This window comes from Microtus ochrogaster, chromosome 6 (genome assembly GCF_000317375.1).
Source record: "Microtus ochrogaster isolate Prairie Vole_2 chromosome 6, MicOch1.0, whole genome shotgun sequence".
In the NCBI taxonomy this organism is placed as follows: Eukaryota; Metazoa; Chordata; class Mammalia; order Rodentia; family Cricetidae; genus Microtus; species Microtus ochrogaster.
This window is the reverse complement of record NC_022013.1, coordinates 1-16,491: the sequence shown is the minus strand read 5'-3', so window position 1 is coordinate 16,491 and position 16,491 is coordinate 1. Positions and strand designations below refer to the sequence as shown.

The 16,491-nt window shown below is 40.5% G+C and overlaps 1 protein-coding gene and 1 pseudogene across 1 annotated transcript in view; one reads left to right on the top strand and one right to left on the bottom strand.

Annotated features, from left to right (window-relative positions):
• The window catches only part of LOC101980314 (DNA annealing helicase and endonuclease ZRANB3-like), a gene marked incomplete at its 3' end in the record, with an annotated part of 124,136 nt that extends 111,819 nt beyond the window's left edge, over nucleotides 1–12,317 (top strand). Inside the window, exons 7-8 of the mRNA XM_013346651.2 lie at nucleotides 10,940–11,111; nucleotides 12,201–12,317. Of these exons, the coding sequence (XP_013202105.1) occupies nucleotides 10,940–11,111; nucleotides 12,201–12,317 (289 nt within the window). The remainder of the gene's footprint in view (nucleotides 1–10,939; nucleotides 11,112–12,200) is intronic.
• On the bottom strand, nucleotides 2,122–9,581 carry LOC113456192 (annotated as a pseudogene).
• Nucleotides 12,318–16,491: the final 4,174 nt, after the last annotated feature.

Sequence of the window (16,491 nt, the reverse complement as noted above, 5' to 3'; positions counted from 1 at the left end):
AGTTCTCTAGATAGTTTGGAATGTGGGGTAGGTTCCGCTAACAGATAGCTCTCCATCAGCCAATTTGGGTGTGGGGTAGGCTGTCAATAGAACTATTCCTAACACAATTATTTTAGGAGGAAATTGGCTCCTAACAGTCTTCTGTTTTTCTGTTTCTTTTGTGAGTGTTGCTTCTTGTGGGTTTTTTTTTTTAGTTTTGTTTTTGTTTTTGCAATAGAAATACATAATAAAATGTACTATTAAATTCCATTTTAAATATAGTTTAATAGCCTTAGATACATTCATATTGTTGTTGCAAACCATCAGAACTTTCAATGCTAACATATTTCATCATCCTAATCTAAATTCAACAGTGGTCTCCATCTCTTAATTCAGCCTTTGCACTGTGAACTTGTAAAGTGTGGGAGAGTCATGTGTAATAAGATTTACAAATTTCTTTGTTATTTTTAGGACTATATATTTTTTTTTTTTAGTTTTTTTTTCATTGTATGCTTGGTGTTTATTTCTGGGCTTTATGTTGTTTTTCAATGGTCTTAAGATTTTTTTCCTTTTTTTTTAAATTTATTTATTTATTGAGGATTTCTGCTTCCTCCCTGCCACCGCCTCCCATTTCCCTCCCCCTCCCCTGATCAAGTCCCTCTCCCTCATCAGCTTGAAGAGCCATCAGGGTTCCCTGACCTGTGGGAAGTCCAAGGACCGCCCACCTCCATCCAGGTTTAGTAAGTTGAGCATCCAAACTGCCCAGGCCCCCCCAAAGCTAGCATGTGCAGTAGGATCAAAAGCCCATTGCCATTGTTCCTGAGTCCTCAGTAGTCCTCATTGTCCGCTATGTTCAGCAAGTCCGGTTTTATCCCATGCTTTTTCAGACTCAGGCCAGCTGGCCTTGGTGAATTCCCGAACGAATATCCCCATTGTCTCAGAGTGTGGGTGCACCCCTCATGGTCCTGAGTTCCTTGCTCGTGCTCCCCCTCCTTCTGCTCCTGATTTGGACCTTGAGATTTCTGTCCGGTGCTCCAATTTGGGTCTCTGTCTCCTTTCATCGCCTGATGAAGGTTAATATTCAGGGGGATGCCTATATGTTAGTCTTTGGATTCACCTTCTTATTTAGCTTCTCTAGGATTGCGAATTATAGGCTCACTGTCCTTTAATTATGGCTAGAAACCAAATATGAGTGAGTACATCCCATGTTTTGGACTATATTTTTACATGGCTCAAAATCTTAAACTAATAGAAGAGTAAGAGCATTCATATTTTTGGAAAAGAGATTAGTGTATTAAAAACATAAGCATTTTTGTACTTTTGAATTTTTACCCTTTTTCTACATAAATATTTGTATTTTTTTCATAGTCTCAATGTCATATTGTAGAGATTATACTTTAGTTCCAGAGATACCAGAGATATGAGGGAGTTTGCATCATTAAGTGGCATATTATTGGGGCTATAACATACTTTCTGGAGTAATAGGGCTTAAGGAAGTTTACATTTTCTTATCAAAGACATGTCTTGTTGCTGCGTTTAAAGAAATGAAGAAGTAGGGGGTTAAAAATTCAAAAGTTGACGTGGTCTGAACTTGTGCAGGATGGAAATTGAGACAGTGAGATTAGTAACATAGGTTTGTTAGCAATGCCGAGTTTCCACCTCAGATCAGTAACACAGATCAGTAGTGGAACCAGTCTTCTCAGGGTGAATCTCCACAGCAATGTGGTAGAGGCCTAAAGTACGCCTAGAGTTGGATCTAACACGGGGAGTTTTGTACCAGCTTCTGATAGATGAGGGGATGAAGGACAAGGAGTATTAGTTATCTTGGTTAGAATCAGAAGCCAGCGTGGGGACAGGAAGGCTATAACAGTCACGTGCCCAGAACATCATGATGAGCAGGGTACCGTGCAGCATAAAACAATGGTAGGAGAATGAGCAGAGACTAGAATTATTATTATTGTTGTTTTTTCTCCTATCTTGTATTTAATAAACCAGAACTCTGAAATAAAGGTTTTTATTTCATAAAATATCAGTATTTTCATGATTAGGATAAAGTAAACATTGTTTCTGTCTGCTACTTGTAGTTGACATTATAAATGGTTTCCATAAATACAAAAGTTTCTGACTCACTTAAATATTTGCCTACATGCTTATTGGAAGCTTCTGTAGCCTTTTCTCAGCAGGAATTTCTGGTTATCTGAATTCTCTCCTTTCTTTGAGATGGTCCAGTTTGTATTCTTCATCAAAGGCGGGATCATTATAATCAGCAGTTAGACATCCTATCAATGCAGAATTTCCTTTCTGGCATTTTACTAACATATGGATTTTGGCATCCTTTTAACATTTAGTAAAATATTTGGCTTGTTCAGAACACCTCATTCTGTCCTTGTCTCATCATTTTGGAATTAGAACATCTTTTTTTTGTTTGTTTGTTTTTTTTGTTTTTCGAGACAGGGTTTCTCTGTGGCTTTGGAGCCTGCCCTGGAACTAGCTCTGTAGCCCAGGCTGGTCTCGAACTCACAGAGATCCGCCTACCTGTGCCTCCCGAGTGCTGGGATTAAAGGCGTGCGCCACCACCGCCTGGCAGAATTAGAACATCTTTTACAGCATGCCTGAAATGCTGCTCTGCAGGGCCAGCATCGCCTTGGTAGGTAGATAAGAAGCAGCTGCTGGGTTGGAGTAGAAATGAAGCCATTTAAAATATATATAGAGGAGGTTGTGCGCATGAGTACTGGTGCCTTTGGAGGCCAGAGGCAACAGATTCCCCTGGAACTGTAGTTGTTAGAATTCAGGCATTATGCTGGCCTGCCGTGTCATCTGGCAGGATGTACCCAGGCTGTCCCCTGGCCAGCCCCAAATCCTAGTCTGTACACAAGTGCAAAGGTCCTTTAAGATACAAGCTCTGCCCACTCCTGATCTCTCTCTCTTCCCATCCATTCTTCTGAAGAACCAGATCTCTGTCTCTCTCCTTCTCCCTCCCTTCCTCTCTGTCTGACCCATTTTTTCTTAACTTCCCATTTCTATTTTGTCTGTTTGTTTGTTTGTTTTAGTTTTTCCATACAGGGTTTCTCTGTAGCTTTGGAGCCTGTCCTGGAACTTGCTCTTGTAGACCTTGAACTCACAGAGATCTGCCTGCCTCTGCCTCCCAAGTGCTGGGATTAAAGACATGTACCACCACCACCTGGCTTCTCTTCCCATTCCCTTTATCTGTAATAAACTCCACACTCAATCTCTCTCTGCTGTCCTCATGCCATTTTACAGTAAATACAGCAATTACAGGTGATTGAAAGCCATCTGACGTGGGTGCTGGGAACTGAACTCTTGTTACCTGCAAGAGCAGAAAGCTCTCTTCAGTACTGAATCATCTCTCAACCTCCAAGAGTAGTTTTTAGCTTTTCAGATAGAGCTGATTTCTGGGTGAAATTATAGCTGTGAAAATACAGTGTAGGGAGTAGGCTTATAGACGCTCATAAAGACAAGAAGAACAAAGATGTAAGAGAGAACTGAAAGTCATGTTTTAAAGGTTTTTTTCTTTTGAGGTCATAATTACATCATTTCTTCCTTTCCTCCGTCTGTTCCCTCCCATCTACCCTCTCCTCAAATTCATGGCCTCTTTTTATGTTCCTAAATAGATAGATATAACCTCCTCAGTCCATATAATGTTACTTGTATGTGTATGCTTTCAGGGCTGACCAGTCCGTATTGGATAACCATTTGGTGTGCTTTCACTCACCGCATTCCTTACTGGCCTGTGGTATTTGTCTAGGGCTGAGGCCTCCTGAACGCTACCCCTTCAAGTTAGCATGTCTGTTGGTGTCATCCTTGTTCCTTAGGAAGCATTTTGACAGATAAAAACGCAGTGTATCCGGGAAAGGGTGAGCAGAATAATGAGAGAGTCCACACTTAGCTCCACTAGCACCCACATGATTGACTGCCTTCTCTATTTAAGACTCTGTTTCAGACTTTCAGGTGATCAGAGACAAGCGAGATGGTGAGATGCTGCTCAGCCTTTTTTTTTTTCTTTTTTTGAGACATGGTTTCTCTGTGGCTTTGGAGCCTGTCCTGGAACTAGCTCTTGTAGACCAGGCTGGTCTCGAACTCACAGAGATCCGCCTGCCTCTGCCTCCCAAGTACTGGGATTAAAGGCATGCGCCACCATCGCCCGGCCCTAATGCCCACTTTTCATAATGGATATTCAATACTCCCTTGTTACACTGGGAGGAATTTTATAGGCATAACCATATAAAGCCACATGTAATTTCAAATAAAGAAAGAATCCAACATAATGCAGAGAGAAAAATAAAAGTTAAGGTAACTAAAAACATGTACTTTAATATGTAAGTAGGTTGAGACTATATTAGAACACAATTAAAATGAGTATAATAAATAAGTTTGTATTTATGGTTATATGAAATCTAAAACTTCTTCAATTGTGATATATGCACTATTATTTTATGTGCCTCCAAAGGATAATTTCTGAAGTTAAACTGATGTGCTCATATGTAAATTCCAGGTATATAAATTTAGAGAAATATAAATCAAAAAATTGATGAAAATTTGGTGGGTTTAGAATTGTGGATACTGTTATTACGGAAGCTAATATAACACAGCTGTGTCTGTATGATATAGCCAGTATACCACAGCTGTGTTTGGATGGTAGCCAGTACTACACTGATGTCTCCAAACAGTAGTTAATAAATCACAGTTATATGTATTACAGCTTAGCCACCAGAGTATTTTTGGGGTCATTGGCCTGGTTTTCCACATTGACAAAGTATTCTAAGTTGAGTTTCCCACCAAACAATGTGGGATATCCCTTTGAGCTAACATTATTTACAATACCTAGAAAAATGCAGTATATAATAAAATTGTGTAGTATGATAGGAGCGGTGGGCTGCGTTCCTACCCAGCTCCCCACATGGCTAGCTTTATACCCAAAATAATTATCAGGAAACTGTATTCTTTTAAACACTGCCTGGCCCATTAGTTTTAGCCTCTTATTGGCTAATTCTCACATCTTGATTAACCCATTTTTATTAATGTGTGTAGCACCACAAGGTGGTGGCCTACCAGGAAAGATCTTAACCTGCTTCCATCTCAGAGAGGAGAGCTATGGCGTCTGTCTCACTGCCTTCTTCCTCCCAGCATTCTGTTCTGTCTACTCCACCTATCTAAGCTGCTGTCCTATCAAAAGCCAAGGCAGTTTCTTTATTAACCAATGAAAGTAACACATAGACAAATGACCCACCTCTATCAAAATTGTGAAAAAATAGTCTTCTTAGCTGCTATTGCCTGTTCTTAGGCATAAAAGGAGTAGATTTATTATTTCAGTTCTGCTTACTTTACACTTTTGTTTCTGGGCTGCAGCGATAACTGTCTTGACTTTGTCTCTAGATGTGAACTTCTGTGCTCTCTCTATGTTTATCCACCCTGAGTTTGAAGCCAAGAGCAATCATCAAAGTTTCCACATGTGTGAAAGTCTTTTCACTTAGTTTTGGAGCTTTGTGTATGTATTGTTTTAATAAAAATATTCTTTTAAAATAAAGCTCTGAAATGTTAACAACAGTACCTAAATGTCATATGCTAGTCCAAGTAGTCTCTGAAGCTAGGCCTGGTGGGGTACTCCTGTGAGTGATCTCAGCACTTGACAGGTCATCCTTGGGAACATATTTACTGATCTTGAGGTCACCCTCAAAAACGCTGTCTTTTAAATGTAAAAAAAAAAAATCATGAGGAAGGAAGACGGGAAAGAGGGGGAAGGAAGGGAAAGAGAGGAGAGGTATTGGGTTGGGTGGGTGCAGGGGAGGATAGTGGCTGCAACAAAATGTGTATATGGACCCCTGCTGAGACAGCAGAGGGCCTGTGATTTGTACAAAAGTAATTCCTCATTTGCATAAAGGTCTACAGAGATTAGTGCAGACACCTTGGCCATATGGTTTTTTCTCTATGCACTGCTGCATACTGCTATTTTTAGCCATCACCTTTGGTTGCTAGAAGCAAGTAGTGAAAATGGTACTTGAATATATAGTGCTCCAAACAGATGAAATTTTTATGGTTTTATAAGATTTTTAAATTTTGAATTATGTGTATATGTGTATCGGTTTGTGCACAAGTGCAGTGACCTCAGAGGCCAGAAGAAGGCTTCAGATCCTCTGAAGCTGGAGTTACAGGTAGTTGTGAGCTGCCTACCATGGGTTCTAGCAACCAAACACTGGTTTTATTTTTTTTTAATTTTTTTTTATTTATTCATTTATTTATTATGTATACAATATTCTGTCTGTATGCCTGAAGGCCCGAAGAGGGTGCCAGACCTCTTTACAGATGGTTGTGAGCCACCATGTGGTTGCTGGGAATTGAACTCAGGACCTTTGGAAGAGCAGGCAATGCTCTTAACCTCTGAGCCATCTTTCCAGCCCCAAATACTGGTTTTAGAAAGTCAGCCTGTGCTCTTTACTGCAAACTGTCTCTCCAGCCCCAATTATTTATGTTTGTAGGTATAGGTTAAAAATAAAATAAGGAGGAAAACATTACATAGTAAACAGACTGTTCAGCTTTTTTCTACCCCACAACATTTATCAGTATTGCTAACATTAGATATATACTTTAAGTATCCACATCATGGTATGATGTACAAGCTAAACAATATATCTTTTTTATTTTTTGTTTGTTTTTCATTTATTTTATCTTAAATGAAGTATAATTATATCATTTTTGCTTCCAATTCCTCCCATGCTGTTTCCTGCTCCCTCTTAAATTCATGAGCTCTTTTTCTCTAATTATTATTGTTGTACACACACACATATACATGGTTGTACACAGAGACAAGGTTTCTCTGTGTAGCACTGGCTGTGCTGGAACTCACTCTGTAGACTAGGCTGGCCTTGAACTTCAAAATCTGCCTGCTTCTGCCTCCAGAGTGCTGGGATTAAAGGTGTACCCACCACACCAGGCTTTATTTTGTATGGAATTTTCAGGGACCCAGAATAACCTAAACAGGAAAAAGAAAAATTGACTAGAAGGCTTGATTTTACTGATTATTCATGACAGTATGGTAGTTATACAAGAATAGATGTCTAGGGCTGACAAGAGGACTCGTATGGTGAAGGTACGTGCTGCCAAATCTGATAGCCTGACTTTGAATCCCAGGATCCACCTGGTACAAGGAGAAAAGTGACTCTCAGAACTGGTTGTCTGACTTCCACATGTACTGCACCATATATAAAATAAATAAATGTAAAAAAATGTTTAGGAAAGATATTCAGCCTGGTCGTGGTTATGCTCACCTTTAATCCCAGCACCCGGGAGGCAGAGACAGGCAGATCTCTGTGAGTTTGAGGCCAGCCTGGTCTACAAGAGCTAGTTCCAGCACACAGAGAAACCCTCTCTCGAAAAACCAAGAGAGAGAGAGATACCATCAAGAAATTGAACTGGGCATGGTGGGATATGTTTGTAGTCCTAGTGTTTACCTGGCTGAGGCAGGAGAATCACAAAATTGAAGCCTGCATGGGTACCTTGAAAAGATTACTCACAGAATGGGAAAATATTTGCAAATTGTGCCCTTGGTAGATGACATGTGTTTAATATGTATATAGCTCTTAGAACTCAGTACTAAGACCAACTCAACTAAAGTGAGCAAGCAATTTGAATAGACATTTCACAATAAAAGATATGTAAATGAGCAACAAACACTTAAAGATGCTTTCTGTCATCAGAGGAAGTGACTCAAAACTACAAGAGAGATATGTATACCTGGTAAGACCCACAAGACCAGAGAGATACGCGTTGGTGTGGAGGAATCGTGTCTAGCACTGGCGGATATGTCACATGGTGTATCCTGGGTTCCCTTCTCTATAGTTGATAGGTGTATGCATTGCATTCTGAAAACCTAGTAATTCCTTCAGTATCAAATATTACTGTTTCAGTATTCCAGCCTAGAATATACCCAAGGGAAATGGAAGTGCACAACTTGCTCACTTTCCTGGATGCCTGGAGCAGCTTTATTCATTAGATATAAAACTTGGGACCATACCAGATCTCCTTCAGTGGAATGGCTAAAAAGTTGTGATCTATTTGTACAATGGAATTTCATTCAGTCATTAAAAGGGTAGAAGATCCATTAATGCTGCTGTACATAGGAATTTTTAAAAAAAAAGTATTTAGTGAAGGAAAGCGGCTATAAATGAGCATTCACTATATGGTTTCACTCATAGATAAGAATCAAGAAGCAACTTAATTGGAACAAAATCTAAATAAGTAAGCTGGGTGTGGTAGCCATCCTCTTAATCCCAGCATTCATGAGGCAGAGGCAAGAGGGTCTCTGACTCAGAGACCAACATAGTCTACATAGTAAGTTCCAGGATAGCCAGTACTCAGTAGACCCTGTCACAATAATGATAATGATAATAATAATAATAATAATAATAATAATAATAATATCCTCCCAAAATGAGTAAAGTAGTGTTTCATTGGGGCATGGGCGTCTTTCTTTTTCTTCCTTCCTGCGTCCCTTCCTTCTTCCAAACTACCCCTATCTTTGCTTTCTAAGAAGTGGTCTTATATAGCCCAGACTGCCCTCAAACTTAATAAGTTTGATGTAGATGAGAATGGCCTTGAACTTCTGATCTTCCTCCCTCTAATGCCTGGGTGCTGGTATTACAGGTGTGAACTACCATACCTGATGTATGTGATTCAGGGGCTAGAGCCCAGGGCCTTACGTATGCCAGGCAAGCATTCAATTGAGCTGCAATCCCAGTCAAGGACATAGGATTCCTTTTTGAGGTGATAAAAATGTTCTAAAATCTGTGACAGTTAAACTGCTTCAAATCTATGCATATCTAAAAAGCCACTGAACTCTGCATTTGTCATGTTTGTGTGGAAGGGTGAATTCTGTTTTCAATAGGGCTGGTGAGGTGGCTCAGCAGGTAAGGAACTCACGTGATGGAAGGAGAGAACTGACTCCCACACCGTGTTCTCTGACCTCCACACATGCACCATGGTGCATCCCCATCCCAAACAAACAAACAAATGTGATTTTATAAAAGTTATCTATAATCACTTTCAAATATAATGGCGAGTAATCAGCTAGTGTTGGGTGGTGGCTCTTCTAGCCCATTCTGCATTTCCCTTTGCTTCCCAAATATGAGGTTGGGAATTCTTTTGCTTTAAGACTCTGTCTCACTTGCCTGAAACTCCTGATATAGACCCAGCTGGTCTCAAACTCAGAGTGGTAACCCTGCCTTTGCTTCCTCAGTGGTGGAATTGATCACAGGGTGCAACCACTCCCAGCCTCCAGCCTCGTTTAAGAATAGTTTTGTTCTTTGAGAATTTTATATGTTCATACAATGTATTTTGAATGTTCTAAAATCTGTGACAGTTAAACTGCTTCAAATCTATGCATATCTAAAAAGCCACTGAACTCTGCATTTGTCATGTTTTGTATGGAAGGGTGAATTCTGTTTTCAATCCCCCACCCTATTTCTCAAGCTGCCAGTGTTCTTTAGAGTAAGTGCCACCTCTGGCTGCTTGGCATCTGATGAAAAGGTGTAGTGGAGATAGATTGCAGTCAGAAATTGTTTTTGTAATCTCTGCTCCATGCCAGTCATACGGTTTACAATAAGCTTGAGATAAAACACCCAGGAAGCAATTGCTCATGCTGCTTCTTTCTGTGATGCATAGTCTCCAGGAAGAGTGGAGAGGCCTCCTCGTGACACTTAACACTGTACTCTGGCATTCAGATATTAGATTGCTCAAACTTCAAGCTGGGGATGGACTTGCCTAGCATGTGCGAGACCCTGGGTTCAACCATTAGTGTCACAAAGGAAAAAAATGCTCAAATGTCTGCGCTTCTGAAGCTCGGATATTGGTTTCTGAAGGAGGCAGACAAGACCTGTATGTGCCTGTCTGTAAGGCAATCTGTGCCTGTCTGTATACAGTCTTATCCCATGAACCTTCAGATAGTCTGCTTAGGAGTTCATTTTAAGGGCGGTGGTGGTGCCTTTAATCCCAGCACTTGGGAGGCAGAGTCAGGTGGATCCTGTGAGTTCAAGGCCAGCCTGGTCCACAGAGTGAGTTCCAGGACAGCCAGAGGTACACCGAGAAACCCTGTCTCAAAAAAACAAAACAAACAAAAGTTCATTTTAATTCAGACATTTCATTCTAAAAACCCTTCCAATGTCTTCTTTCTATGGTGGCAGTTTGGAATCTTAGGTTTCTTTTGTTAATGATGTGGTTGAAAGGAAAAAATCTGTGACAGAATCAGGTATTGGCAAGCATTTTCCCAGGGTTTTGTTTTGTTTTGTTTGTTTGTTGTTTTTTACAAGACAGGGTTTCTCTGTGTAGCTCTGGCTGTCCCGGGTCTTGCTCTGTAGACCAGGTTGCCCTGGAACTCAGAGATCCTCCTGCCTCTGCCTTCCTTAAAGACATGCACCACCACTGCTCAGCATTTTCTCAGCTTAATCTGTACACAAATCTTTAAGTATGACTACATAAACATTAAAGAAAGCAAAATATTTCATTAGCATGAAAATATGTCAGGTTGGTGTAGCTCAGCTGGTAGAGTGCCTGCCTAGTGTACACTCATAGTGATACTCATGCCTTAGTCCCTTGTCCTGGAATTAGAGTTGTGAGGATTATACTACTTAGGTAACTTTGTTAAGCTTTATTTTTAAATTGTGTGTGTGTGTGTGTGTGTGTGTGTAAGAGAGAGAGAGACTCTGAGGCTGTCACATGTGAGCCATCTGATGTCAGTTCGAGACTGAACTTAGGTCTACTGCAAGATCACTGTGCCATCTTTACCACGGAACCATCTCTTTGGCCCCTTAGACTAGCTTTTTGAAACTGGTTTTCATTTGGAAATGACAGGAAACAGGGCCTTTGTTCCTTATTAAAAGGAAGGACATACTGCACACATGGGTTTCCTACTCTGGCATTGAGCCTTGCTGTCTGTCTTTTCATCTAACAGATACTTTGGTAAAAGGCGCCAGTGGGATTGCAGGGGGGCGTCAAACCTTGGCGAGCTTCACCAGCTGCTAAGTGACATAATGATCAGAAGACTAAAGAGTGAAGTCCTAAGCCAGCTGCCCCCTAAAGTCAGACAGCGCATTCCATTCGACCTCCCGCCAGCAGCTGTCAAGGTGAGCGCCTGTATTTACTTGAAAGTCTTACTTTAAACCTTATGAATTAAGCTATTAAAGATTGTATATCATACTTCACAGAAAAGAATGCTTTCTTAAAACAGGTTTGATTAGTAGATGTCTGTTGGTTTTTATCATTTCAGGAAAAGCACAAGAAGATTTTAATTTTATTTTTATTTTTTTATAAATATACATATTTATTTATTACATATACAATATACCTCTATGCCAGAAGAGGGCACCAGACCTCATTATAGATAGTTATGAGCCATTATGTGGTTGCTGGGAATTGAACTCAGGACCTCTGGAAGAACAGCCAGTGTTCTTAACCTCTGAGCCATCTCTCCAGCCCCCAAGATTTTAATTTTAATTATCAAATATTTGAACAGATAAAGTTCTTAGTGATTAAAAAAAATTCTACTGAACATAGGAAAAACCTCTATGATTTTAAAACTATATAGTATTAAGGATTCATGATATAATTAGTAAGAGATACTGCGTTTCATGTATGTGGATACACATACACACACAAAGCTGGGGCTGAGGCTGGGGGTGACGGCTCCTTGGGTGAAATGCTTGCCATGCAAATATGAGGACTTGACTTGGGCATCTCAGAACCCAAGTAAAACTGGTACCATAGTAGGTGCATCTGCAACTCCAGGGCTGCCGAAATGAGATGGGGCAGAGACATGAGTCTCCAGAAGCTTTCAGGCCATAGCAGTGAAGAATAGCAGACCCTGTCTCAAATGAGCAGGGAGGTGAGACCTACACACTAGTTGTCCCTGACCGCCCCAGACACATATGCCATAGACTGCATGAATGCATGCATACATGTACACACACACACACACACACACACACAGACACACGTCACACACATGAAAAAATTTTAAGTATAAATAGCTATATCATAGAATAACTTGAATATAGCCCTGTTCTTGAAATCTGAAACCCAGTGGTAACATTGCAGGAATTTTCTTTTTATAACTTTCTATAGCCGGGCAGTGGTGGTGGACCTGCCGCATGATTGAATTAATTGTACTGTTCTTGATGCTACATTCTTAAACAATGTTCTTCCTTCCCATGTAGGAACTAAATGCCAGCTTTGAAGAATGGCAAAAACTAATGAGAGCTCCAAATTCAGGTGCCGTGGAGACAGTTATGGGGTTGATAACGCGCATGTTTAAACAGACTGCGATTGCCAAGGTACTCTTGATTGGGCCGTTATGTATTTGTTTTCATAAAAAGTTTTTAATGCATTTTAACTTATTCAGTTGGTTACTTATTTGCTTCAACATAACTCTCATTTTTTAGTTATTATGGAAAACCAAACTATTGAAAACAGACAGCAGTATGAGAACATTACTTTTTATAGTTTCCCATACATGACTTATTTAAGAATGTACAGATGGTCCTCTTATTAGCTTTTGGCAGTGATTCCTATATAATTCCTGCAAATAGTCTTTTAAAAGGTTGAACCAATCATCTTTCTGTTTAGTTTTGTTTTTGTTTTTCATTTTTTGTTTTTGATTTTCTCTGTGTAAAAATCCTGGCTGTCCTGGAACTCGCTCTGTAGACCAGGCTGGCCTTGAACTCAGAGATCTGCCTGCCTCTGCAAACAACAAAAAAAACTGTATAGATAGGAAGCCAACCCGTGGTTGTACGTATCTTTAATCCCAGCACTTGGGAGGCAGAGGCAGGTGGATCTCTGTACGTTCAAGGCCAGCATTAGGAACAGAACGAGTTCCAGGACAGCCAGGGCTACACAGTGAAACCCCATCTTGTATAGCTAGGGACCATAAAGAGGGCTGGTGGTTGTTCTGGAGGATTTATTTGGGTTCAATTCCCAGGACCTACATTGTGGCTCACCACCATCACTTGTAACTCCTGTTCCAGGGGACCCTACTCCCTCTTCTGGCCTCTGTGAGTGCTGCATGCATGAGGTGCACAGATATACATGCAGGCAAACTCATGCACATAAAATAAAAATAAATAGGTCTTTAAAACTAAATAGGCCAGTAAGGTTTACCAAATGTCTGTAGTTGGTCTTGTGGCCATTTCTGCTCCACCGAAAGGTCTCTTGCACTTCTCCATTTCCGTTCATTCACCCAGCCATGGCAGCTGCATGTTTGCTTTCACTCACTACATTTTCACCATTTCTAGAACACAGTATAAAGCCTTGAGTTCAGTTTTCTCATGTTCTCTAAAGCTCTTAGTTCAATCCAGGATGTAACATAAGTAATTGTTTCTTTCTGTTACACCCCCTGTCTGCTCCAATGTGTGAAAATACAGCTTAGTTTTTATATCTTCACTAGTTAGTAGACTTTTACTGTATTCCAAATTTTAGGATGTCCCTCAATAGTAGGATATGCTATTATAAATAAAAATAATGCCATCATCCATGTATCTGCTTATTTTGTCATCATTTTCATTGTTTTTTGTTATACTATTGTTATGGGGAGTACATGAATGCCAGATGTACAAGTCAGAGGCCAACTTCAGGAGTTGGTTCTCTGGTTTCTGTGGCTGAACTGCCTACTCCGGGCTTGCTGGCCCGCAGACTTCTGTTACTTTTCCTATCCCCACCTCTCATCCTGCCTTAGGAGTGCTGAGGTTACAGGTGTGTGCTACCATATCCAGCTGTTTACACGGAATCCAGGGACCAACCTAAGTCACCAAACAAGCACTTTTACCTACCAAGCCGTCTCTCCGGCCCTAGACATCATTTTTATCTCTTGAGGGAAGAAATCTAGATATAGAATTGTGTCAGAGAAACACATGCTTAATTCCCAAAACACTTTGCCAAAATGTTGCCGACGGTTTTCCCACTTTGCATTTCTGCAAGCATAGCCTGAGAGCTCCGCTTGTCTCACGTCGTGTCAGCACATGGCGTTGTTATCTTTCAGTTTTTGCAACTATGAAGTGCCTTTTTATTTTGTTTTCGTTTGTTTCTTCCTAAGTCGATGTTATGTTGGACATATTTTTATATTCCTTTTAGTTATTTTCTCTTGTGAGTTATCTACCTAAATTAGTCTCCTATTAATATTGGGTTATAAGGATTCTTTATGTTGAGGAATGACTCTTCATACAGATATGGATATCTTTGTAAATTTTGCTCCCAACCCTGAGTATTCTATTTATTTATTTATTTATTTGGTTTTTTAAAATTTTGTTTGTTGGTTTTTGAGACCAGTTCTTGCTGCACTAACTGTCCTAGATCTTACTACACAGACCAAACTGGCCTCAAACTCAGAGATCCACCTGCCTCTGTTTCCTGAGTTCTGGAATTAAGGGTGTGCACCACCATGCACTGGAGTTATAGGCAGTTCTGTCAGCTGCCATGGGATGCTGGGAATTGAATATCTGTCCTCTGGAAGAACAGCCGGTGCTCTCAACCACTGAGCCATCTCTCCAGCGCCCCCATTTTTACTTTCTTAAATGTGTTTTAAAGAACAGAAATTTGTCATTTTTAAATATTTCTTTTTCGGTTTTTCAAGACAGAGTTTCACTGCAGATCAGATTAGCCTCGAGCTCACAGAGATCCACTTGCCTCTGCCTCCCTGAGTGCTGGGATTAAAGGCATGTACCACCACTGCCCAGCAAATATTTCAGTGTGTCCTTTTTATTCTTCTTTTCTTGATTTTTTGAGTCCTGAGAAACTTTTGCCTAATACAAATTTACAAATATACCACATTTTCTTCTAATAATGCTATAGCATTAGCATGCATATGAAGTCTATGAAGATTTTTAGAGTTAATCTGTTTTGTTTATTTTTTATTTTGTTTTTAGACAGGATCTTAATAGGTAGCCCTAGTTGGCCTGAAGGCTGGCCTTGAACTCACAGAGATCCTCCTGCCTCTTATTCCAAAGTGCTTGGATTAAAGGTGTGAGCCACCATTTCCAGTTTAGAGTTAATTCTTTACCTAATAACATAAGGTAAAGATGGAGATTAGAGATTTTTTTTTTTAATTTAAGAGGTGTATGTGTGTGTCAATCATAACAGGTCTCCATTCCCATTACAGACCTCCATTGTCCCATTACAATGCTCCCTTGTATTGTCTCATGCTTTTCTCGTTCTACCACAGTGGCCTGATGCTCAATCATAATGTTCCATTGTCCACCTATGCTCCAGTGTCCCTTCACTATTCTCTGTTATTGTTGTGTTAGGAGGAGCGAGCTGCGTCCCGCCACCCAGCTATCTTAATCCCTGAAATAACCACACAGAAATTGTATTAATTAAATCACTGCCTGGCCCATTAACTCTAGTCTTTTATTGGCTAACTCTCACATCTTGATTAACCCATTTCTATTAAATCTGTGTATCACCACGTGATGGTGGCTTACTGGCAAGATTCTAACCTACGTCCATCTCAGGCCGGAGATTCATGGCGTCTGTCTCTGCTTTCTCACTCCCAGAATTCTGTTCTGTCTTTTCCGCCTACCTGTGTTCCTCCCTATCAACTAGGCCAAAGCAGCTTCTTTAATAACCAATGAAAGCAACTACAGAAGGGCCTCCTACACCACATTATCCTCTCCCAAGGTACTTCTCTCCTATCAGAGAGCTCTGTTGTGCCATCCCAGTACTCTGGTGTATATCACACTGTTTCACTTTGACAAAATTGCTCTATTACCCTATCACAGTGCTCCATGACTCTCTCTCCAATGACAGTGTTCCCCCTGAGGTGGAACAGCCTTTACAGGGGTTGCCTAAGACCTGGGAAAGTGTAGATGATTACATTATAAGTGATAACAAATGTATAAAATTTGCAAAAGTACAGTTGTGGAGAGGCAACAAAAATGTTTTTTATTTATTATGTATGTAGTGTTCTGCCTGAATTTATCACTGCAGGCCAGAAGAGGGCACCAGATCTCATTATAGACGGTTGTGAGCCACCATGTGGTTGCTGGGAATTAAACTCAGGACCTCTGGAAGGACAGCCAGTGCTCTTAACCTCTGAGCCATCTGTCCAGCCCCAACAAAAATAATTTTAAGGCTATAAGATTGCATGAGGACTTGCTGGAGAGATGTCAGTGGTTAAAAGCATTGACTACTCTTCCAGAGGACCCTAGATCAACGCCTAGTACCCACATGGTGCTCACAGCTGTTTGTAATTGCAAGATCTGACACTGTCACATATGCAGGTAGAACACCATTGCACATAAAATTTTTCTAAAAATTATGTGAGTACTAAAGGGTTGCAGCATTAGGTAGGTTGAGTACCACAGCTCTATTTCATCATAGTGCTCAGTTGTGTCGTCACAACGCTCCATTGCTCCATCACAGTGCTCCATTGCTCCATCACAGTGCTCTATTGTTCCATCACAGTGCTCCATTGTTCCATCACAGTGCTCCATTGTGCTGTCACAGTGCTCCATTGTT